This window comes from Camellia sinensis, chromosome 6 (genome assembly GCF_055761805.1).
Source record: "Camellia sinensis isolate YWXY chromosome 6, ASM5576180v1, whole genome shotgun sequence".
Lineage (NCBI taxonomy): Eukaryota > Viridiplantae > Streptophyta > Magnoliopsida > Ericales > Theaceae > Camellia > Camellia sinensis.
The window spans coordinates 134,011,210-134,036,032 of NC_138966.1; the positions used below are offsets into that span (position 1 = coordinate 134,011,210).

General features: G+C 34.7%; 1 protein-coding gene across 1 annotated transcript; it reads right to left on the reverse strand.

The window, feature by feature from the left end:
* Positions 1–8,307: 8,307 nt before the first annotated feature.
* Positions 8,308–23,311, reverse strand: LOC114264515 (putative receptor-like protein kinase At3g47110). The gene is made up of 2 exons (XM_082873123.1): positions 20,631–23,311; positions 8,308–8,903 (listed from the first exon to the last, which is right to left on the reverse strand). The coding sequence occupies exons 1-2, from the start codon at positions 23,305–23,307 to the stop codon at positions 8,548–8,550; spliced, it is 3,033 nt and encodes a 1,010-aa protein (XP_082729249.1). The 5' UTR covers positions 23,308–23,311; the 3' UTR covers positions 8,308–8,547.
* Between the last annotated feature and the right edge of the window lie 1,512 nt (positions 23,312–24,823).

Sequence of the window (24,823 nt, forward strand, 5' to 3'; positions counted from 1 at the left end):
AAACTGTAAAATGTTACAGTTTCAAAGTATGATTCTATTAAGCATTTATCCTTGTTAATCAAACTGGAAAATATGTTATGAAACTGTAAAATTTTACAATTCTAAAGAATGTTATGAAACTGTAAAATTTTACAATTTTAAAGTATAATTCATTTCAGTACCAAAAAAACTAAAACTGTAAAATTTTACAATTTTCACCACCTGTAACTAAAACTTATAAACAACTTGTTCAGAATTTAAAAATTTTCTCCATTAAAACAGGAAAATAGAAGTATGTAGCAGAAAAAAGCTATAAAAATTGAGAAATCAAAGGAAAGAAACAGATATAGAGATAATATTGTATTCCGGCAACTATTTTTGGTTTAGATCTAATCGGATTTCATGTAGATTTTACTATAACAACCCGAAAATTTAAATTATCCCTTAAATTTTATATTAGTATTATTTAATTATAAATAATTTTAACTTTATATTATTATTCAATATTATTTTTTGAGTATTATGATATTTTTATTATATTTTTCTCTATATTTTTCCTGAACCAAAATATACTAAAAATACAACATTTTTTATACAACAAACTTGCGTACCCACCACACTATCTTGCGGCCCACGTCTTTCTCAACATATATATAGATGTGTCGGTGTGCAAATCATCATCACCAATTCCAACCACTCTAGTCTCTCTCTCTCTCTCCCTAATTGTTTTGTTTTATATATAACTTTGAGTTTAGTTCGGAATATTTAGTGGATCGCAGTGAGCGAAAGGTAAAAGTTGGAATTAATTTTAAGGTGAGTTATGTTATATCTTGAGTCACCATAATATGTTTTACGAATATTTTGAGTTATCATAATTTATTTTATGTAATTATATTTTAATTATATTATTTATTTTATGAACCTTATTTTATATAATAAGAAAAACCCATGGATATAACTGTTTATGAAAATGTGTTTTGAGTAATTATTTTATAAGTACCACACGGGAGTCCCATACTTTGAGGAACTTAAATAACCATTTACTCCTGTTTGGCTATTTTGTAGTCTTCTATTTGTCATGGACCCATTGACCTCTGTTCTGATTGTCACTTCGGTGACCCCTGTTCTGTTTTGTACCGTAGTTATAATTATTTACGTAATTTCTGTATTATATGTCAAATAATTTCCGTATTATATATTCTGTATTTTAATATCAAGCTCTGTTTAGCCCCATAATTATCCATGGTGAATTTTATGCCATTATGCTCTTAGTATAATATTTCTCACTCAGCCATGTGCTTATAGTTGCTTGCCATTTTCAAGTGACATGTCAAGGCCAGCACGTGGGGTAGGCACAAAACACTTGTAGACATAGTTTAACTCTGACAATTTAATTAAATAGAAGCTCCAATGATTATTTTGGTATCCTTACTTAAATATTATTTTTGCGCTCGCGTTTAGTAATTTGTTCAAGAATTGGCCGTAGGTAACTTCAGTTACTGGCCATCAAAATGCTTATCTGAGTATATCATTTTCTTCGCCGAAAACTCGTCTCTTTTGCCGTCAGTGGGGGTGAAGTAAGAAGTCGATGGTCGGTGGTTGCCAGTGAACGCCAAGCAATGATGGTCGTCGGTCAACAGTGACTATATATTAGAAAAAGAAAGAAAAGAAATAAGGCATGGTTGCCGATCACCGGAAATCATAAAGAGAAAGAGGTAAAGAAAAACAAATACACAGAGAAGAATGAAGAAGAAAAATACGTAGTGGACTTTTCAAAGTATTCAAAAGATTGTGGGACTAAATAGACTTATCCTCTTTTAAATAGGACTTCCAAGTAATTTGCCCGATTATAATCTATTGTTGTGTTAGTTATGACTCATTGAGATATTAATTATGACATTATTTTGATTATGATCGAAGAACTCTTTGGTTATACTCTAAGTAGTATTTGATTACGGTGGTGCTATATACACCAATTAGTGTACTAACTAGTGTAGCAACACTAGTTATGATATTATTATTGACCCCACTCATTAATCACATTACAAATCTCAAAATCTCTTAAATTATGTCACATCATCAATTAATACACTAGTTAGTACACTAATTTGTGCATATAGTATTATTTATTCGATTATTACTCATTATTTTTTTATCCTTAGTTATGACTTTTATAAGATTAAGGGCTGTTTTGGATACAACTTATGAGTTCATTTTTTTACTTATTACAAAAAGACATGAAGCAAATTAGATAGATGATGCGATAAAAATAAGTAATCCTCGTTTAAGATGGGCTTTTTTAGCTTAACTCTTTGACTATTTGGCTATTTTAGCTTGTCTAAAAAAAGTTGTGTTTAGGATGATTTTTAATATTTTTTTTTGTAATTGATTTGATGGTTGTAAGAGAAAAATAAAAGAATTATGGTGTGGCAATTTGTCTTATTAACTATTTTAGCATTTTTTTTATTTTTATCTTTATTGACTATTTTAGTCAAAAAGGTACATCCCAAACAAAGCCAACTTATTTATGGTGTTACCAAAAGAGTTCTAAATTATGACATTTATGATAATCTAACCCACAAATGTGAGGAGATGGGTGGCTATTGTGCGGGGGCATAGAGTGGCTCGACTTTTCGTGCTCCTTTTGGAGACGACTAACCCCACAGTTTGAACTTCCGTGGTTCTAAATCTGATTTTACAAGTGCAATGTGAAATAGATAAACACTAATGAGTCCAAATCTGACAAATCTTTTGAAAAATCGATTTTGAATCAAAATGTCAAAAATGGACTATATTACCAGATACAGAGTCGCCACCTAAATATTTTTGAGAAATTTAGGAAACCCAGGACTCATGTCAAAGGCCACTTATCCGTCATCAACAAGAGTGTCTCGGCTCAAGAACTTAGGTACGAGAGGGGAATGTCATGAATTGAGCACCCCACTCGCCCGGTCGAAGTTCGGCCTCTACTAATCATGATGTGATTCTTATTTACCTTATATACTCTTGTTCCGATTATTAGGCTAACTTTACTATTTGTTGCACATAAGTATAGACTAATTTGGAAAAATTGGAACACTTCGATTTTCAGTTTGTTTTTGAAAATTGTTTTGAATGTGCCATTTGAAAAAGTGAACTCATATGTACTTTGGTCAAACTACTCCAGTTTAAGCAATTAGCCTTCATCCACAGGAATTCAAACAGTTTATCATTTAAGCAATTAGCCTCATGGTAATCATGCTTGACATGACAACAATCACACGCATGCGATATGCTAAAGCAATAAAAGCTTACTCCAATTCCCGAGGCGAGCCAAAAGAGAAACTAATTAGAAAAATGCATGATCATAACTAATGAAAGATGCCTAATGCAACACATGCAATATGCAATTAATAGGTTCAGCTAGTAATTATGACATGTTAATCAATTTGATAGCATGCGGTTTAAACGCGTATTCAACGAAGTAATAAATGACAATACTCGTTAGAATGATGAACCGAGCCTTGATTCATGCAAGACAAATGAATATGCAAACATGGGAAATGCTAAAAGAAACATGATGTTCTAAGCTATCCATCGTAAGCAAATAAATAAAAGGGAGAAAGACGTAGGGTTGGAAGACATACACATTATTACAAGTTTGCCCTCACGTAGGAAGGTCCGAATAAATAGCCTAACTAATTAATTACCTAATAAACTAACTATTACAAACCAAATAAAATAACTCACTATACTGGCTAATTATTACAACACTACAAATTAATTAACTATTCTAGCTAATTAAATAATTACAACACATAACTAGCTACTCTAACTAATTTAACTATGTTAGTTAAAAGTTCACAACTTTAAGTACAACCTACTAATAGTACAACATTTATCTCAACGGATCCCGAGAATCGAGGGATGGTTCATGCATGGATGTGGATTTTTACCCAAAATGCTCTCCGTTTTGTTACCGAAATGCCTCTGTTATACAGTTAGAAAATTACAATGCCTTTCTACCTCAACTTTTGCTTTGCTCTGCTCTACTAAAATAGTACACTTCCTGGTTGACAAAAGTGGCCGGCAGCCCAGAAGTAGTGGCTAGCCGGCTGGCCACTAATGTTGGTTCTTTCTTGCTGTAACAGAGAGCAAACAAAGCGCAAACAGTGCATCCTCATGGAATGTTTGTACACTCTACCCCTCCTTATCATTAAACAGCTCAAAGGAGTGATAAGCTCGATTCGCAAGCCATCAATCGACGTAACTTCATTGCGTGATGACTTATGAACCAAGGGATACAATTTTAATAAATGGACAATAAAAGACTCACAAACCTCCTCCCTATCATGATTCGATCAAGAGAAGTGTTGACCATGGAAACTTGAACCATTTCATCACTAACAAGTATGAAATGACTCAAGTCTCCATGTGTTCAATTAACGTCCGCTTGAACACCAAATTATTATCTTGTTACCTCTTTTAAACCCACTTTTATTAACCCTCTTTTACATTACCTTTTCATTCATTAGTTCATTAATTCCAATAATGAGTTTTAAGTCCACTAATGGAAAGAAGCATCAAACAAAGGGTTGTTTTGGACATGAGAGAGATGTCATGCCATTGGTAATGAACCCCTAAAGGGATTAAACCATTAAGCACAAAACCTCTATCTCAAGCTTAAACAAGTAATTGGTTTGAAACAACTTTCAAGGTAACAAAAGGAGCCAAGAAATAAGAGAGGTGCAAAGATGATTAAAGATGATCACAAGTATGAAAAATATAAAATAAATGCTATCAACTCAAATAGGTTGTTGGCTAAAGCCTAAACCATCAAACCTATGAGGACTATTACACTACAAGCATGCAATACAAAGCATAAATGAAACTAACACATAAAAAACAGTCCTAAATTAGCTCAAAAGTGCTAGAATTATAGTAAAAACAACTAAAACAATAAGCGAAAAACATGGAGCAATTAAGCTAGTAAACAAACACAAGGAGGGGAGGCTACCACCTCCATTTTTGGGACTTCAAAATATGATTTTTAGCCTCTGAAAAACTCTGAAATTCAGTGGTAAAAAGCTAAAAAAAAAAAAGATAATGAAAAGGTGGGAAACAAAAGGGTAAAAGCCTATGAAACAAGGTACAAAGAAGGGTGATCCACCCCTGTGCCTTTAATGGCTTTAAACCACAAGTTTTAGCCCAAAAATACAGGTAATAAACAACTCAAAAACAACAATAAAAGATAGGAAAAAGATGGTACAAAAGAGCTAGGATTTATACCTCTTGAAGAGGAATGACCCTTTGAATTACAAACCACCAAATTCACACTCTCAGGTGCTAAAATGCAAGCTTAAGCACCTCAGCAAGGAACCCTCAAGATTTGGTTTAGAGTGTCTAGGCAAAGGTTATGTAAATTGCAAGAGAGAGAGAGAAATAATTTCCAAAACCTTTTGCTTTTCCAATTTTTCTCACCCCAAAAAAATGAGAGGGAGTTATCTAAATATAGAAATATATGAGACTATCTCGGAAATATCTATACAGACATAGCTGGTGCAGTGCATGCACCTGTGGAGATAGCTGGTACAATTGACAAAAAGATTTGAAAATTTGCACAAGTGGGCGGCAGGCCACACTAGTGGGTTTGCAGGTCCTTGGGTAAACAGGCTTGAAAAACTATTGTTTTGATCCAAAACAAAACACAAGGTTTGTAAGTGAAACTGAGGTTTCCTACTGAGGAAATCAAGCATTTGACAAACGTACACATTCATCATTGAGTGATCAATCAGTGGCACCCAAGTTTTAAGGGCGGTCAAAAATAGGGTGTCTACACATAGCAACCATTATTGTGGGGGCAATATGGGCTAATTTTGGAGCTTGTTTCGATAATCCAAACGATTCATATTTTAGAGTAAATTGGATAGAACTTACTTGTAAAAAAATCAAGTTAATGAGATACCGTTAACCCTTTCATTTCCTTACATTTGTATTCATTTTATACTTTAAATCACAATTGTCATTTATTTTTATAGATATGCAATTCGATAAAATAGTTAATGATGTCCAATTGACTTGATTTTTTTATAGACATGTTTTACTTGATATATTCTAAATATGAATAATTTGAATCATTAAAATGAACTTGAAATGGGCCCACCGCACATCAGTGCAACCACCCTGTTAGGTTTTTGTTATTGGCAAGCCCATTTGACAAAACTCCTTTCAGTTGTAATTTTATTTGTTCTTTTATTTCAGTGAGGCTATGAGTATTTAGATGCGAATCCAACCCGAATTGTGCCTTGCAGAGGAGTGTGAGATCTTAATCCTATCATGTTTGCCACTTCGCTGACTATGTTAGGGATCGAGCGAAGAATCTTTGGTTCCAGAAGTTTGAACTGTCTGCAAAAGTACTAAGAGTTGTGTTTTTGTGCTCAAACGGCACTTCCTGCGCTCAAGCGTAGATCCATGTTCTGCGGAGATCGCAATTCTGTTTTCTATAAATTTGCGATTAATTCAGTTTCTAGGGTACGGCTTCCAGATCTTTTTCTTAGGTATTAGAGTTTTTATTTGGAGTTTCTTTGCTTGTTTCTTTTGATATCTGTAAGAGTTTATATCATGAATTGAGTAGATTATATCAAAGGGGGTTGTTTTATTTATTCAATACAGAAAAGAGATGTTCTTTGGTGGATTCCGTGGAATTTGGGTCTGAAGCTTTGGTGTATTCTGAAGTGGCTCATCATCGTGGATTCGATATCGGTGCTGTGGATTCAATGTTGGACAAGACAATTCTGAGGTGAAGACGGGACTAGAAGAGGCACATAGGGGTCGATTCGATTTGGGCTTGGATTCCCTAGATAATTGAGAGTACACTTGTATAATTCCTTTATGTATTCTTAGTGGATTGTTTTATGGCTTTTGCCTATGGTTTTTTATCACAATTGGAGGCGTTCCAATTGTGGTTTTTCTACGTAAAATCGTTATGTCGATTTGTCTTTGATTGGAATTACTATTTACTAGTTAAAATTGATATATAATCATAAATCAATATCTCGGGGATTTCAGATTTTTCACACCCCATTTCCCAAATGTGATTACCCAACATATACATAAATTGGTGTAATGTTACAATATCTTGTAATTGTCCATTTGTTTGGAAAATTTTACTACACGCACCATTTAAAGAGGTGTATTACACGCCCTCTTAGTTATGTCATTTTTTTTAGTTATAATTAATTTTTTTAATTTAATTATGACAATATTTTAGTTATGACTGATGAGATTTTTAATTATCTCTCGTATGATGTTTGATTATAAATTATTATTTTTTAGTTAGGATTCAAAAAAATATAAAATTATATCATTTTATTTATTTATTTATTTACTTTTCCCTCTCTTTATGGTTTAACAACAAGTATTACAACAACTTTGTCTCTCTAGGGTTTAAGAACTGTGTCTCACTCGGCCTCGCATCAGGCTACTTCGGATAAGGGATTCCGGTGGCAGACGCAGCAGATTATGGTGAACGTTCGAGGAATTTGGAATTGGAGGGTGTTGGTGGTGTTGAAAATGGTGGAGAAAGATATTGCAGGTGTGGCTGAGCTCAATTGAATCTACAGAGATATAAGGTAGTATTCCCTTTTGTGCTCACTTTGTCTATAACCACCTTCCCACAATCTAAGAAAACAATCTTTTATCCCCAAACACAAACAAAGATCCAAACAAATCAATTTGATCTCTCTTCTAACCTATCAATTTCAAAGTCACAACCAAATATAGTAAAACATTTTCTATAGATAACACTTTCTGCAAAAACAAACGGAACATAAACGTCAATTTTGAACAACAATTTGACAATGACTAAAGAGCAGGAACTATATGCACATGCAATTCAAAGGAAAAGATACAACAAACTGATAATTTTAAAAAAGGATAAATGGTAATTCTAGCACACAATCTTAGTTGGAAATATCTCACATAAACACATTTTTTATATAATACAATCTAAACAAATGAAAAAAGTGACAATTATTTATTCAAGTGCTAGAATAAAGCTGATGAAGATGATGAACGATCATGTGAACACTCATCAATGAGGCAACAATAGCACAAAGCCACCATCACCAACAAAATGATAATTGAGGACCTTGGACGTAACCTTGATCAGCAAAAGATTAAACATGCTTTGGTCCACTTGCTACAAAACAAAACATTCAAAAAAAAAAAAAAATTAAAGGAATTACAAAAAAGAAGAAGAAGAAGGAAATGAAAATGAGAGCCAATCAAAAAGAAAAGAAAAATGAGAAAATGAAATTGAGATATTTCAAAAGAGGGAAAGATGCAATTTGTTAGAGTAATGCTATACATAAATGAATTTCTCATCAGATTTTCTTACAACAAGTCACAAATTTAGTAGGGCTCATAATATAAATAAATTTACATGGAACTCAATGTTTTTGTATCTAGTGGTAAGAAAATCAAGTAAAAAATCTGTTTGCGTATAACATTTTTCATTTTGATATGCATGGGTCAAGAAGATATGGTACACACCTTTGCCTTTTATGTTGTAAAATCTCTTCCAACTTCCTAGTCTTGGTTCAACCCTTCATTCATGTATGTATTTTTGATCTCACGCAATTGGCTAATAACACTCCCCATTTCCATTCGATTTGTTGGTGATTCCATTGAACATACAATCCCAATTCTCAAAATGGAAACTATGCAGTCTTTAATCCAACTTCTTCTGTTATGCTCCAATAGAATAAAGGGATCCACAATCTCCATCACTCGATCAGGCAAAGCATTTTTAACGAAGTTATGAAGATTTAGATGATCCTTAAACATTTCGTCAGTTGGTTTCTTACCTGTAAATATCTCCAATAAAAGAATCCCAAAGCTATATACATCCCCTAGTGTGGAAGCCAGGTCACCCATGCCATACTCTGCATATTGTTTCTAATGTTAGTGTGAAAAGTGAGTCTATAGTTTTTTTTTTTTTTTTGAACAGAAGTGAGTCTATAGTTTGTTGATATAGTTTTAATCCCAATAGAAAATGTGGTATGATGGCCTTAATTTTATCTCTCAATAACAATATTTTTGTTTATATGTGCGAGTGACTGTGTAAGCTACATAGATAATTGTAATTTTCTTGAAGCAAACAAAAATGAGGCTTCGATGGAAATTTCCATCAGAATCAACTATTCAAGTTTTAAAGCATTGAGTAAGATTTTGGAAAATGGCTTGTTTGCAAACTAGTATATTAATTCTTTAGATACCATACCACAGACTATTTTGATCGGAGTAAAATTTCATACTATAATGTTATAGATCGAAGAGGTTAAAAAAAAAAAAAAAAAAAAAGGAGAAGACAGAGGCAGCATAGAGGTTTAACTCAGGCATTCCATAGCCAAGTTCAATCATGGCCACATTAAACAAAGTAAACTTGAAACTGAGTGGCAATCTTGGTTTCTTAATAGTGAGGAGGTGGAAGCACACATTTGGAGCATTCAAAATTGGCATGGAATCTGTATAAAAACAATGCTTAAAATTATGTAGGAGCCCACTATTTTGTAGAAAGAAATGGTTTTTTGTATGGTTGTTTATCCTAAAATTATACTACCATGCAAGGTGTATATACACTACAACAAAATGCACTTTTGGCGATCACTTTTGGCAACTAAAAAAAATTTAGTTGCCAAAAATTGTGGAATTGGCAGCCAAAAATAATATTAGTCGGCAAAAGTCAAATATTTAGCTACTAATTTTTTTTAGTCGAGGAATATTGATTATTGGCGACTAAAAAAAATTTAGTCGCTAAAAATATCACAATTGGCGACTAAAAAAATTTTAGTAGCCATATAGCTAGTTTTGGCTATTAAAATTGTTTAGTAGCCGAATGAAAAAAAAAAAATTTATTTTTTATATTTGACGACCAAACTGCGAAAAGTATATTTTCAGCGACAAAATAATATTTTAGTAGCCGTATAGTTAGTTTTAGCTACTAAAATTGTTTAGTAGCCGAATGAAAAGAAAAGAATTATTTTTTATCTTTGGCGACCAAAAGTATATTTTCAGCGACAAAATAATATTTTAGTCACTAAAAAACTAAAATATTTGGAGGACGATTTCAAATTTTTGAGGGATTAAAAAGTAATTAGCGAATTGTTATTAATTATATATGTATTTTGTTTCCAACCCAAAACAGACATATTTACTGTTAGTCTTTGGCTACCAGGAACTTAGTCGACCAATATTCACTTTTGGCGACTAATGGTTTGGTCGCCGTTAAAACCCCACTATTTGCCGACAAATTCGTAGTTTTTTCACTAAAGATTGAATGAAATTTTAGAGGGAAATAAATAAATGTTAGCGCCTGTTTATTTTTACACATCTGGTGCTCTCTCTCACACTTAGATTCTGTCAGCACCAAACCTCACCCAACCTCACCTCAGTGTAGACCACCACCACCACTGCCGCCGCCGCAAATCACAATGACCACCGCTGCATCCTCCTAGGTTCTCTCTTACTCTCGGTCTGTCTCTTTCTCACTCACTCTCGGTCTGTCTTTCTCTCTCTGTCTCTGGGTTTATTGACCTCGGTCTCTCTCTCTGTGTCTCTCTCTGTCCCCGTTTCTCTATTTCACCTCCTTGTTGGTCACCATTGCCTAAGATCCATCACCCACGGAAGCTCGATCGGCGGCTCCTCCCTCATTCACATCTTTGCTTGTAGCTCTTTTCTTCATCATTGTATGTATCCTTCTCAATCTATCTCTTCTTTCCCTTCCTTTCCCTCTCTCTGCAACTCCCTTACCACCAGGTGAAACCCTCTTCCCAAACCCCTCTGCAAAACCCCTTATTTCCCTCTCTATGACCCCCTTTCGGCTGGATTAATTAATGAAATCAAGAATATATATATATATGTATGTGTGTGTGTGTGTATATGTGTGGTGTGTGTGTGTGGTGTGTGTGTATAGGGTTCTATTCTGAAACACTGGTTGTATTTGATTGATTTTTACTGCAACAGCTTCTGGTAAATTTTGTTGGAAATGATTTGGAATGATATGGAAAAAATTTGAGTGTCAAAAATGATTTTCCACAAGACTCGTAGACTACAGCCCAAATCATTTTCCATTACACTTTTTGGTGCTGCTATGGGAAAGGTATGGTATTTAATTTAAATAATTATTTTTTTCCACCATATTTTCCTAGAAAATGTAAACAATCTCTAGTTCTTTCATAAGAAAATCCAAATTTTGAGGTTGACAATTTCATCATCAGAATCCTCTCCTTCAAGTGGCATTGACAATTTCATCATCAAAGGTAAATTTTAGCTACTGTATATATATATACACACACACATGTATATATTAAGCCATTGGTTGCAGGAAACTTTTACCGGGGCAATATTGCAGCTCTAAAACCCCAATTATGTGGTTCAGAGTCAAAATCTTGTTTGAACCTCGTTCCCGTCAAGATAGAATTTGATTTCAACTGGGATGGGACCGCTCAAGCATATGAATTTGGTTCTCTTCTTAGGAACTAGTGTTTCTGCCAGTACTTTTACAAAAATTATCTATTTAAGAACTTTAATGGGTTGCTTTTGTTACCGAGGTTGGACACTAATTGGCTGAAGAAATTCGTGCATTTGTTCTGTAATAGGGATGGGAATGTACCTGTTTCTTTTATCCAAAAGTACCTGAGGAGGAAACTAGATCTTATAAGCGAAGATGAGGTAAGTGAATCATCTTACCTATTTTGAAAATATTATAATTTTGTTTATTAATCTAGTAAAATCTTGTACAAAAGAAAATGAATTAGAGTCAGAAGTTGTAGAGTTCTGTTTAATTGTTGAGATGTGTAAAAATCTTTCTTTACCTTAGAAGCATTTGGTTTGGCTATTGTGAATGGCAAGCAGATTATATTTTAATTTGAACAGTTAGTTTGTGTTTGTGTGTGTGTGTAAACAAAATAAAGAATTAGAGACAAAGGAAAATTTACAGTTAGAAAACATAATTTACATTATTCTACTTTAGATCTTAAATTACGATTAATGTCAAAACTAAATTTGAGTAATTCTTCTTGAATAATTAATGTCAAAATCCATGTATTTCAAATCCACATCTATCCAAACGGAGCCTTAAATAGTTTTGAGCACAGTATAGCTAAGGGATTCACTCTTGGAATTAAGGGGCAGTAGAAAAGTGATTGTTGTGAGGTTGAATTTGGGTAGATAGATATTTGGAATGAAGGGGGTTGGGAATTGTTGGCTTTTGGTGTTAGATTGGGAGGTTGGTGATGGAGAAAAAGCAAGAGGCACACATTTAATTTGGATTTTTTTTGTAGTAGAATCTTTGGTGCAAGTATAATAATTAGTAAATAAGTCCCGTCATCTTGTTGTTTATATTGTGTTTGAATTTTAAATTTGTGTAGTAATTTGTAGATGTCAGCTGACCTTGTTCTTGCCCAGAACAGCCCCCCCTCCCCCCGGGTGCCTTCAACTTGAAGCGAATCAACTTTTACTAGTGTTTAGGCAAACTTTAGTGCACATAGCTAATCAAAATTAGTTGTCAGTGTTCTTCTTTGAAACTGAAATCATTCAAAAATCATTAAAATCCTAATTGTGCCTTCTGTAAGTGATTAAAATTCAAAAGTTATTTGACCTTACCTGGCCATGTCAATGGGTGTTCTAACTTTCATCAGTGATGTTATTTGTGAAATCTTGTTCCCTCATATAGGTGGTGTAAAATAACTAGTGGAAAACCACGTAGGATAAAGCATGAGAGATTGTGATGTGTTAGTTGTATCCTTTATAACACATAGTCACTACAAGAATTTGCACCTTTGGCGACTACTTTTGGAGACTAAAAAAATTTAGTCACCAAAAATGTCACTTTGTGGCACCCAAACAACAATTATTTTGGTTGGAGAACTTCGAAATGGTAAGTTTGCTCTGCCAAAACCACGAGTGTTTTGCATTTATTTAAATTTCATGGCATAGAGTGCTCAAGACAAAAATTACAGGGGAATTAAAGAGAATTTTGCCAAAAAGAGTAGGTTGGGGGTGGAATAGGTTAAAAGGACATAATGAATTTGAAAATGACAAAAGTAGGCAGAAAAGATAGATGGTTGAAAATAGGACAATCTTACTTTACATCTGCTTGTACTTGGGGTTATTTGCCCCATCTCACTCAAGGTAAAAGGGAATCACAATATGATCTTGTAACTAAGTAAATGGGAATCACATTATGATCTTGTAACTAACGTAGATTAACTAACTTAATCTGCCATTTGCTTGGTGTCAACATGAGAGTTTGGTAGTTAACATGTTTTATCATTCTGTACAAGAGTAAGGAAATAGGGATCACTCTATGGATTGTAGTTCAATTGTTACAATTCCTCTGGTGCAGGGACTTTTGTATGCTACAAGGTGTCTCTTTGGAGATGTGCTGGGCTCTGTTGGGTGTGGTTCTGGTATGTAATAATCCTGTTAGCTCTTCTTTGTTGTTGTGTTTCATATGTAGGCATATGGGAATATGAACAGTTTATGTTCCGTCGAAGAACCTTTGAGTAGTTCTTTTCGTGACGTTTTACAAACAATAAAATGGAGTTGAATTGGATTAATGCAAGTTGTTCCTTTAATCCCATCATTTAATTCGATCTTAGTATTGTGTGGAGTGTGTTTTGAATTGATTTTTGATAAATGATTTATGTATGTGCCTCTTGTGCAATGTAGCGATCCTAGTTTTGCCACTTCGCTGAGTATGTCGGGGGTCGAGCTACCCGGTTAGCTCGAGGGGGTCCAGGAGGCAGCACCCCTTGACGGGTCCAAGGGCAGCGCCCTGGCGGGGGTCAAGAAGTTTCTTTTCCGCTCAAGTGGGAGAGCAAGCCGCACGTGCAGATTTCAGGGGAGAGCAGCTTGCACACTGCTAAAAAGGCAGGTACGGGAGTGAGGAGCGGTGGGTTGGTGAGATCCGAAATTTTTTCCCTTTTCTTCTCTCTTTGGGCTGAAGTTGAATCACTTTTATATATATCTCTCTCTCTAAAAACATTCCCTCTCCCTTCTTTCTACATTCCCTACCAAAAACCTCACTAGATCTTTGATTTCTTCAAATCCTTTGGGATTTAGACCTAAGTTCTTCATCAAAGTTGGTTAGCTTCTCGAGGGCTTCGTTATGTGCCGTGAAGATCGAGTTTGGACACCGTTGATTTTGGGGGTTTCATCTTATTTCTTCTTCAAAACTTGAGCTAGGGATTTTCTTAGAGTTATATATATATTTCTGCAAGATCTAGATGATTTTCAAAATCATCATTCAATAGCTTTGAAAGTTGATTGTCAATTCAAGAAGTTGAGTGATTATGAAAGTGGGTTTGTCTCTTGTTCTTTTAAAATGATCTTATGGGTTTTGATCTTCGTTGATTGAAGAAAAGATAATTTTGGAAAGTTTTCTTTCAAAAGATTTGAGTTGTATAGTTTTGGTGAGAAAACCTAGAATTTGGAGATTTTTTTTTTAAAGAGACTGAAAATTCATAAATGATATTGTTATATTTTGTGTGTCAAAATAAATGGATGTTTGGAAAATTTCTTATTTATATTTATATAAATGATGAATTTCAGGAAATATGAGAATTGTTGTTTATTTTGAAAATTATTGTTCAAAACGTTAAAATAGTCTTGAAATGACTAATTGTTAAGGATACTTGAGAATAGGGAATTGTGTTATTCCTTGGATGATGAATTAGAATAAAAGTATTTATATTCATCTTATGTTATTGGCATATCAATTCATTTGACTACATTAAACTTTGAAAGTTGATTCGAAAACTTACATTGAGAAAAAAATGTTGAGAAACAAGTTTCTATAAATTGGTTTTGGGATAAATACGGTGGTAAATCTTGACAGGTGGTGTAGATGAAATTGAATAGATGTCGAGCCTTCCAGTTAATACTGGTAAAAATGATAGATTATAGGTGTCGAGCCTTCTAGTCAATGCTGGTAAAAATGACAAATTGATAGTACTTGTGTAGTCTACTTGCAGACACCAACCTAGGGATTACCGGAGTCGTATTTACCGCGCTTGAAATGAATTGTTAAGTTTTGAAGAATTGAAATTGCATGACATCATTGAGCATGATGGTTTTCAAAGATGAAGATGTGATTTTCTTTCAAAGTGCATAGCATGGCATGTGCATTTTGTCTCTTAAGACTTGTATAAAATGTATATACTTTGTTAAGGATTTCCTACTGGGCTTTATGCTCACCCTACGAGATTTTTGTGCAAGAAAAGATGTGGTGATGCTGCTTAACTAGAGGCGAGGAAATGTGTGCTGAGAGTACGAGACTCTCATTTTGCTGTGACTCTGTGTGTAAGCCAAGGGTTGTGCTTGTGTGGGTTTGAATAACCGTTTTGTGTAACCAGGCTCAAGCCTTGAAAACTTGTAAACCCCTTGGGGGTATTTATTTGTTTATTTACTTGTTGTTGGATTAATGTATTGTTGCATGAAGAACTATTGTATCATGTAATGTAAGTTTGGAGATTTATATTCGGTTTTCCTTGAAAGAGCCATGATTGTTCTATTATCATTTGGGCTAGAAATTGGGGCGTTACATGCAATGTCATTGAACTCAGTGAGCACATGCTGCAGAATTTATGTTGAGATTTGTGAAGAGATTACGGGTTCAATTAGCTTTCCTGTCTAGTGGACACATTCTTGGGACTCCATTTACTGTTTGGTGGGAATATTGAACTTATTGATCCGTTTTTAACTATTCACATGTCTTTTTGGATTAGAATGTGTATAAATTTTTTTACTGAAAGAAGCAAAAGAAATATTAGATGAAAAACATCTGCCAATCTACTTGAAGAGCATCATGAACATCTCACTCTAGATTAATCAAATTTGTGAGAGCAAGTGGTGCATTGATAGGACGCACAATTAAAGAATTAGAGAAAAAATGTGAGAAAAAAGGCAAAAACGAGCCCCTAAGAGGCAAAAACGAGCCCCTGAGGGGCATAAATGCAAAACAGCTACCGATCTACCCAAAGACCATCATCGGCACCTCGCTGTACATTAAACAAACTTGTGAGAACAAGAGGTGCGTCAATAGGATGTACAGTTAAAGAATTGTAAACAAAAATGTGAGAAAAAAGGCAAAAACGAGCCATTAGGGGGCAAAAAAGCCAAATAGGCCTCGAACCACTGTACGGATGTTACGGGCAGCTTCCTCATGACAAATAGGACCCCTGGGGACAAACTGGACGTAATTAGCACATGTAGGTTGGGAGTTAGAGTCGAAAACGCCTTACACGTAATTAGAAAAGGGTGTTCGGGTGGCAAAAATGCAAAATAGCCCCCAAACAACCGTATGGATGTCACAGCCAGCTTCCCCATGACTAATAGGACCCGTGACAATAGACGAAATGTAATTCGCACGTGTAGGTTGGGAGTTAGAGCCGAAAATGCATTAAACTTAATAAAAAAAGGGCGTTAAAGAAGCGAATAAACAAAACAGCCTCGGAACCACCATACGGATGTTATGACCACCTTTCCCATAGCATATAGGACATGTGACAACAGATGGAATGTAATTAGCACGTGTAGGTTGGGAGTTAGAGCTGAAAACGCATTAAACTTAACCGAAAAAGGGGTGTTAAGGGGCCGAAAATGAGAAACATTCCCTGAACCACCGTGCGGATGTCACCGCCACCTTTCCCATGACAAATAAGACCTGTGACAATAGACAGAATGTAATTAGAACGTGTAGGTTGGGAGTTAGAGCCGAAAACGCATTAACCTTAACCGAAAAAGGGCGTTAAGGGGTGAAAATGCGAAACAACCCTCGAACCACTGTATGGATGTTACGGACACATTCCCCGTGACTAATAAGACCGGTGACAACAGACGGAATGTAATTAGCATGTGCAGGTTGGGAGTTAGAGCCGAAAACGCATTAAACTTAATTGGAAAAGGGTGTTAAGGGATCGAAAAAGTGAAACAACCCTGGAACCACCGTACGGATGTCACAGACACCTTCCCCATGACAAATAGGACCTGTGACAACAAACAGAATGTAATTATCACTTGTAGGTTGGGAGTTAGAGCTGAAAACGCATTAAACTTAACCGAAAAAGGGCGTTAAGGGATTGAAATAACGAAACAGCCCTGGAACCACCATACGGATGTCATATACACCTTTCTCGTGACAAATAGGACCTGTGACAATAGACGGAATGTAATTAGCACGTGTAGGTTGAGAGTTAGAGTTGAAAACGCATTAAACTTAACCGAAAAAGGGCGTTAAGTAAGTGAAAATGTGAAACAACCCCCAAATCACCGTACGGATGTCAAGGACACCTTCCCTGTGACAAATAGGACCTGTGACAATAGAAAGAATGTAATTAGCACGTGTAGGTTGGGAGTTAGAGCCGAAAACGCATTAACCTTAACCGAAAAAAAGCATTAAGGGGGGCGAAAATGCAAAACAGTTCTCGAACCACCGTACGGATGTCACGGACACCTTCCCCGTGACTAATAGGACCTGCGACAATAGACGAAATATAATTAGCACCTGTAAGTTGGGGGTTAGAGCCGAAACCACATTAAACTTAACCGAAAAGGGCGTTAAGGGATTGAAAAAGCGAAACAGCCCCAGAACCACTGTACGGATGTTGCGGACACCTTCCCCGTGACAAATAGGACCTGTGATAATAGACGGAATGTAATTAGTACATGTAGGCTGGGTGTTAGAGCTGAAAACGTATTAAACTTAACCGAAAAATGGCGTTAAGGGGGTGAAAATGCGAAACAGCCCCCGAATCACCGTACGGATGTCACGGACACCTTCCCGTGACAAATAGGACTTGTGAAAACAGACATAATGCAATTAGCACGTGTAGGTTGGGAGTTAGAGTTGAAAACGCATTAAACATAACAAAAAAAGGGCGTTAAGAGAGTGAAAATACAAAACAGCCTCGAAACCACCATAGGGATGTCACGACCAGATTCCCCATGACATATAGGACCTGTGACAACTGTCGGAATGTCATTATCACACGTAGGTTGGAGTTAGAGCCGTAAACGCCTAGAACTTAATCGAAATAGGGAGAGTTAACATCTAATAAATGTTCAACTTTTTCATTGCAAATGATGCCATTGTTTCATCATATATGGTGGTCATTTGGGTGGTAAACGTATTAAGAAAGCATGATATGGTTATGGAGATAACCCCGTAGATTACTCATTCATTTTACTTTGATTAGGAAAATGAGAATGAAGAAGAGTTAAAATAAATTTACAACCAAAGCATTGTACTCATAAAAATTTATTTTATGAAGAGGTATGCTCTTAAAAATTGTATTTCTTGTAAATTGAAATCAGGTTTGGAATAAATCTTTCATGATACATACATATGATTGTATTTCAAAAAAAGGTTTTTATAGATTGTTCTACCTTAAATGCATATTATTACAATCTTTTTCCTATGTCTGAATCAATTAATATTTTGTAATGGGTGCAATTGTTTTTTTATTTTTTGTAGATGGCTTTTGGCGTGAACTTGTGGATAGTAAACATTTTTGTTTATGTGTTCCTCTGCTTTTGTGTAGTTTAGCATTATTGATACATATAACTTTTGTAATCCAACTGATAGTTGCTAGCGTGGCATATAGATTACCTTTTGTCGTGGTACAGTTTACGATTGTAATTTGTATCAAGCCAAATGGCCATATTGCATGGTACTAAATAGATTTTTTGTATATGGAGGGTTGGATTTTGTATGGAATTATAATTTTAGTTTGGACAATAGTTGGTTTGTATGAAGTATATACATTTAAAGTTATTCAATTTTGGATGGTTGGAAGTAATATGGATTGTGGAATGATTGATAATTTTATATTGGAGAATGATTGATAAAATATGTGTTGTTTTGTTTATATACATACTACAGGTTGCACAGAATATAGACCGGTTGTGGATAAATTGCAATTTTCTGATAAAACATAAGATCATTTTTTTGGCGACTAAACAATTCGTACTCAAATGGGAAGTACATATTTTAGTGATTAAAATGTTAGTAGCTAAAACTTAATAACAAATTTTGGAAAACAATTATGGCGACTACAAAGCTTAGTAGTGCCGACAAAAAGCAGACATTAGACGACTAAAATAGAAAACATAATTTCCATTTGGCGACTAAAATATTTTGTAGCCGAAAAAACAAAAAAACATTTGCCAACTAAATATTTAGTAGGCAAAACACAAACTATTTAGCTACTAAAAGCTTAGGAGCCCAAAAAGTCATCCTTTTAGCGACTAAAAAATTGGTAGGCAAAAAGAAAACCAGACTTTAGGCAACTAAGATGTTAGTAGCCAAAAACAATCTAACATTTGGCGACTAAAATATTTTGTAGCCAAAAAAATTTTGATGAACAAGAAAAACACTTTTGCCGACTACAATTTTAGTAGCAAAAACTGTGACACTTTAGGCGATTTAACGTTTAGTAGCTAAAACACGCGACTAATATATGTAGTAACTACAAAAATAATAGGAGAAACCAAAAAAAATTTTGGCGACTAAATCTTTAGTAGCTAAATATAAGCAACGTTTTTCACGAAAAATATTTTTAGTTGCTAAAAAGGTTATATTTAATTTTTTTTTCAATACTTTTGGCGATGAAAAAAATAGTCGGCATTGCATTACTTTTGGCGACTAAAATAATTTTAGTCCCCAATTATCTTCCCGGCAATGCTTCAGCGACTACTCTTGTGACCAAAATATTCAGTCGCTAAAGACTTTTGGCGACTAAAAATTTTGTCGCTGAAAGTGTAAATTCTTGTAGTATATATATATGGGTATGTGTGAGTATATATTGTTACTTTTCCTATTGCAAGTTTAGTTTTTCTACTCCAAGGAAATTGAAAAGATTTTGTACCTGGAGCAACATAGCCTAGCCTATGGTTCCCCTTACATTAGTTAACAGCTTCTGGATTACTTCAATATTTTTGTTTGTGTGCAAGTGACTGAGCAAGTTTATTGTTCAAAACGACATAGTAAATTGTAATGTTATTGAGGCAAACAAAAATAAGTCTTGGATGGACAGTTCTGTCAGAATCAACTATACAAGTTTCCAAGCATTGAGTAAGATTTTGGAAAATGTTTTGTTTGCAAACTGGTGTATTACTTCTTTAGATACCAGGACTATTTTGATTAGAGTAAAATTTCATACTAGAATTACAGAAGGAAGAGTTAAAAAAAATAAAAAACAAAGGCAGCATAGAGGTTTAACTAAGGTATTCTACAGCCAAGTTCAAGCATGGCCACATTAAACAAAGTAAACTTGAAATTGAATGGCAATATTTACACTGAGATTAAGCATGCCCACATTAACAAAAATAAACTTAGCACTTGGTTTCTTAATAGTGAGGAGGTGGAAGCACTCATTTGGAGCATTCAAAAATGGCACGGAATCTGTATAAAAGCAATGCTTACAAATATGTAGGAGACCACTATTTTGTAGAAAGCCATGGTTCTTTGTATGGTTGTTTATGCTGAAATTACTCTACCATGCAAGGTGTATATATATGCAAGTGTGTGTATATATATTATTACTTTTCCTATTGCAAGTTCTGTTTTTCTGTTTTTCTACTCCGAGGAAATTGAAAAGATTTCGTACCTGGAGCAACATAGCCTATGGTTCCCCTTATCGCAACTGAATTGCTTTGAACTTGTGCCACATCACTTGAAACAGTAGAAATAATTTTTGCTAACCCAAAATCTCCAATATGAGCCATCATCTCATCATCCAAAAGAACATTACTTGGCTTTAGATCACCATGAATAATTGTCGACTCACAACCACAATGAAGATATTGTAATGCAGAGGCAATATCAGTAGAAATGTCTAGCCTTTGGATTAGTTTAAGATTTCTACGTTCTTCTAGCTGCTCATGGTCTCCAACTCCGACTTGATGCAACCAATTGCCCAAGTTTCCATTGGCCATAAATTCATATACCAGAGCTTTGAATTCATTACCATGGAAATCCACACTGGAACAAATGGTCAAAATTTTCAATAGATTTCGGTGCCTTATGGCTCTTAGTGCCTTGCATTCTGACATGAAGCTCTTAGAAGCTCCTCTGGTCTGAAGATTGAGCACTTTCACTGCCACAACCATCTGAACTTGATCAAGAATCCCTTTGAAAACTGAAGCATAGCTCCCAACACCAATTAAATTAGCTTCTGAGAATCCATTGGTGGCTTTGAGAAGCTCTGCATAAGAAACCCTCAAAAATTGATGTTTGATTGATGGAGTGGAAGAGGCCTTCTTTTTTGAAAAATGATGCCGTTGAAGAAATATGAAGAAGCTAACAAACAAAGATAAAAATATCACAAGACCAACCACCAGTAGAATCATTTTCGTCCTGTGAGAAAGCTTATTCTTGCTTGATTTGAATGAGGGACAAGGAGGAAGGTCTAATTTTGCAATACCTCCACATAGCTCATTATTTCCAACAATTGAAATTGCACTTGAATTTTGAAACACTCCTTGTATGGGAACTTGTCCATGTAGCATATTAAAAGACAAATTCAACATATCTAGTTGAAGCTCACCTAGATAACTTGGGATCAGCCCCGACAAATTGTTATGCGAAAGATCCAATACTCTTAAACCCCTTATCAATCTTAAACTTTGGGGTATCTCTCCCTCGAATGAATTAGCCTCCAAGTGAAGCCATTCCAGACTCAAACAATTGCTTAGAGTGTTTGGTATGGGTCCTGATAATTTATTATAGGACACATCCATGTTTGCAAGGTTTTTCAAAAACCCGATTTCTGATGGAAGAAAACCGGTTAGTGCATTGTGATCTAACGTGAGGGATGTTGAAATGGAGGAGAGACTCATAATTTCAAGGGGTATTGAACCATTGAAATTATTTTTATAAAGGTCTAATTCCAACAAGCTATGACAATTGCCCAAAGTGGGAGGTATGCCTCCATGGATGTTGTTTTCTCCCAAGTTGAGAGTAATCAACGAAGTCAAATTACCAATCGAAGATGGAACTTCCGTGAATTTGTTCCGGTCTAGCATCAGAACTTGCAGCTTATGAAGTCCGCCGATGGAGGAAGGAATAGGGCCAACAAGATTGTTTAGTGCCATAGATAAGAGAGTGAGGTTGAGGAGGTTCCCGATGCCCGAAGGAATGCTTCCATGTATTTGATTAAACCTCATATCTATCCAGCCAAGATACGTGGAGAGATTAGCTATGGAGTCAGGCAATGATCCTCTAAAAAGATTGTTACGTGCAATAATAGCTTTTAGACTGGTGCAATTTGTTAGAGACGAAATAAAAGTGAGGTCATCCTGCAACTGATTTTGATAAACAACTATCCTTCGAAGACCCAGAAGTTTTCCAATATCTCTCGGCATTGTTCCGCTGAAATCGTTTGCACCGAAGAATATATCTTCAAGTTCTGAAGCGTTTGACAGTGAAGTAGGAAGTGTTCCAGTAAACAAATTTCTCGAAAAATAAAGAAACTTAAGATTAGGAAGTGTGGAGCCTATATCAGGAGGAATATTTCCTTCAAGTTGGTTAAAACTTACTGACAACAAAATGATGTTGGAGATATTGTAAAGGCCAGATGGAACCTTGCCAAATAGGTTATTCCACCTTAACCAGACACCTATCAGGCCTTGAAGCCTAGCAATTTCCGCCGGAATCTTCCCATGCAAATTACATTCCCCTAAAGAGAGAATGGAAAGAGATGAGAGGTTTCCAATGAAAGGAGGGATTGTACCTGAAAGCTTGTTTGTATTCAAGGCTAATGTTCGAAGCCTTGATAAATAGCCAAACTCGGCGGGAATGTTTCCGGTTAGGTTGTTGTGGGTGAAGTTGAGCCATTCAAGTCTTGAGCAGCGAGAAAGGTTGTTGGGTATTCCACCGCCCAACAAATTGTAGCTGAATTCTATTGTTTGTAGCCGAAACAAGCGACCCATCTCCTGTGGGATTGGGCCGTGGAAGCTATTGTTGTGAAGAATGATACTTTTGAGAAAGGAGAGGTTTCCTATATGAGGTGAGAGCAATCCAACCAGGCCTTGGGACGCTAGGTTTAGCCCAATAACTCTATCAGGATGTCGGCGACTACACAAAATGCCGTTCCAGAGACAGAAGTGGAGTGAATGATTCCAGGAAGAGAGGGCACCAAATGGGTCTTCAACAATTGCAGCCTTGAAGGCGAGCAATGCAACTCTATCTGTCTCATTATTTGCCGTAGAAGTGGCAGCAGGGATACTGCAGAAATAGCAACACCACACAAGGGCAGTGCAGAGCACGGTAAGCCACTTCGACATGATTTTTGTTGTAATAGATGAATGGATTATTTCATCAAGTTAGTTTATAAGGTAGGATTGAATGTTTGATTATACTCAACATTAACTTGAATTTTTATATAAATAATTTAAAAGAAATTATTAAAAAAATTTGACCATTATAACAAAATAAACTCTAAATTTTTAATGTTATCAATTTAAATCCCAATATTTTGATTTGTTTTCAATTTATACGATTTGCTTATTTTCTTTCAGTAAAATTGATGAAAAAAGAGTATTAAAATATTAAAATTTAAATTGATAAAATTAAAAAATTTATTTTATTATAAGGGACCAATCCTAATTTTTAAAATAATTTTCCCAATAATCCATTAAAAGACACTAAGGCTCCGTTTATTGACGCAAAAATATTTTACTCATTTTCCGTTATTTGGTTGAACAAAATCAAGTAAAACATTTTTAAAAAAAAAATATGTTTGCATTATTTTCTCAAAAATAACTTACCATTTAAACTTTCCTAAATCAATTTTTACAAAGTTGACTCTTGTTCACTACCTTTCTAACACATTTAGTCTTTTCAAATAAATATTTTAATTTGCTAAAAAGTCATAAATGACACTTTATTAAATTTAAATTTCTCTTTTAAATAATAAAATGTTTTTATTTCAAATGTCAATCAAATGCCAACAAATAAAACTTAATTTTTTTTATATATAAAATTAATTTACAAGAAAAACATTTTTTTTTTATAGAATATTTTACATTGAAACACATGAAGCCTTAAAAATTAATGACCAAAATGAACCCATATCAAGATCGAAGACTTGGGTAAAGGTCAAAAGACGGCAAAAGGACAGAAATTAATGTTCAGAGTGGCCCAAGAAAGACTGGTATCTTTATTTTTATTTTTTTATTTTTTTGTGTGGGTACGGAAAGACCAGTATCATCAATAAATATATGTAGAATATCACTAACCTCTCCTTGTAAGACATAAAATTTGTCCAGTTGGTTATCATAATTTCTAAAACTATATTTTGCATTAGAAATGGGTTTTGATGACGGCTTTCTAAATCTTCAAGCATTTAACTCAAAATTAATTGAAAATGAGTGAAATAGCTTCTAAATATTTAGATCAAGTTTGAGTAACTTGTGAAGATGATGTGGAAGTGATTGAGAAATAAGAGGTGAAAAACTAGACTTGATCAGAGACTTAAACCACTAGAGATAACTTAAGATTTAATTTTGATATTATGTTAAAACATCTAACTCAAAATCAATTGATAATGAATGACTTAGTAACCTTTAAAGTATTTAGATCAAGCTTGGATGGCTTATGAAGAGGATGTGAGACAAGTCTAATACTAAATTTTGACTTTTACAAATATTTTGACACACCATATATACTCGTAATAAAATCTTAAATAAGGATTGCCAACAAAATAGGAGGTTAGTAAATATAAAAGTGTCAAAATGATATATATTCTCCAACCACCACACAATCTTAGTTGGACCATCTCGCATGAACACATTGTTGACA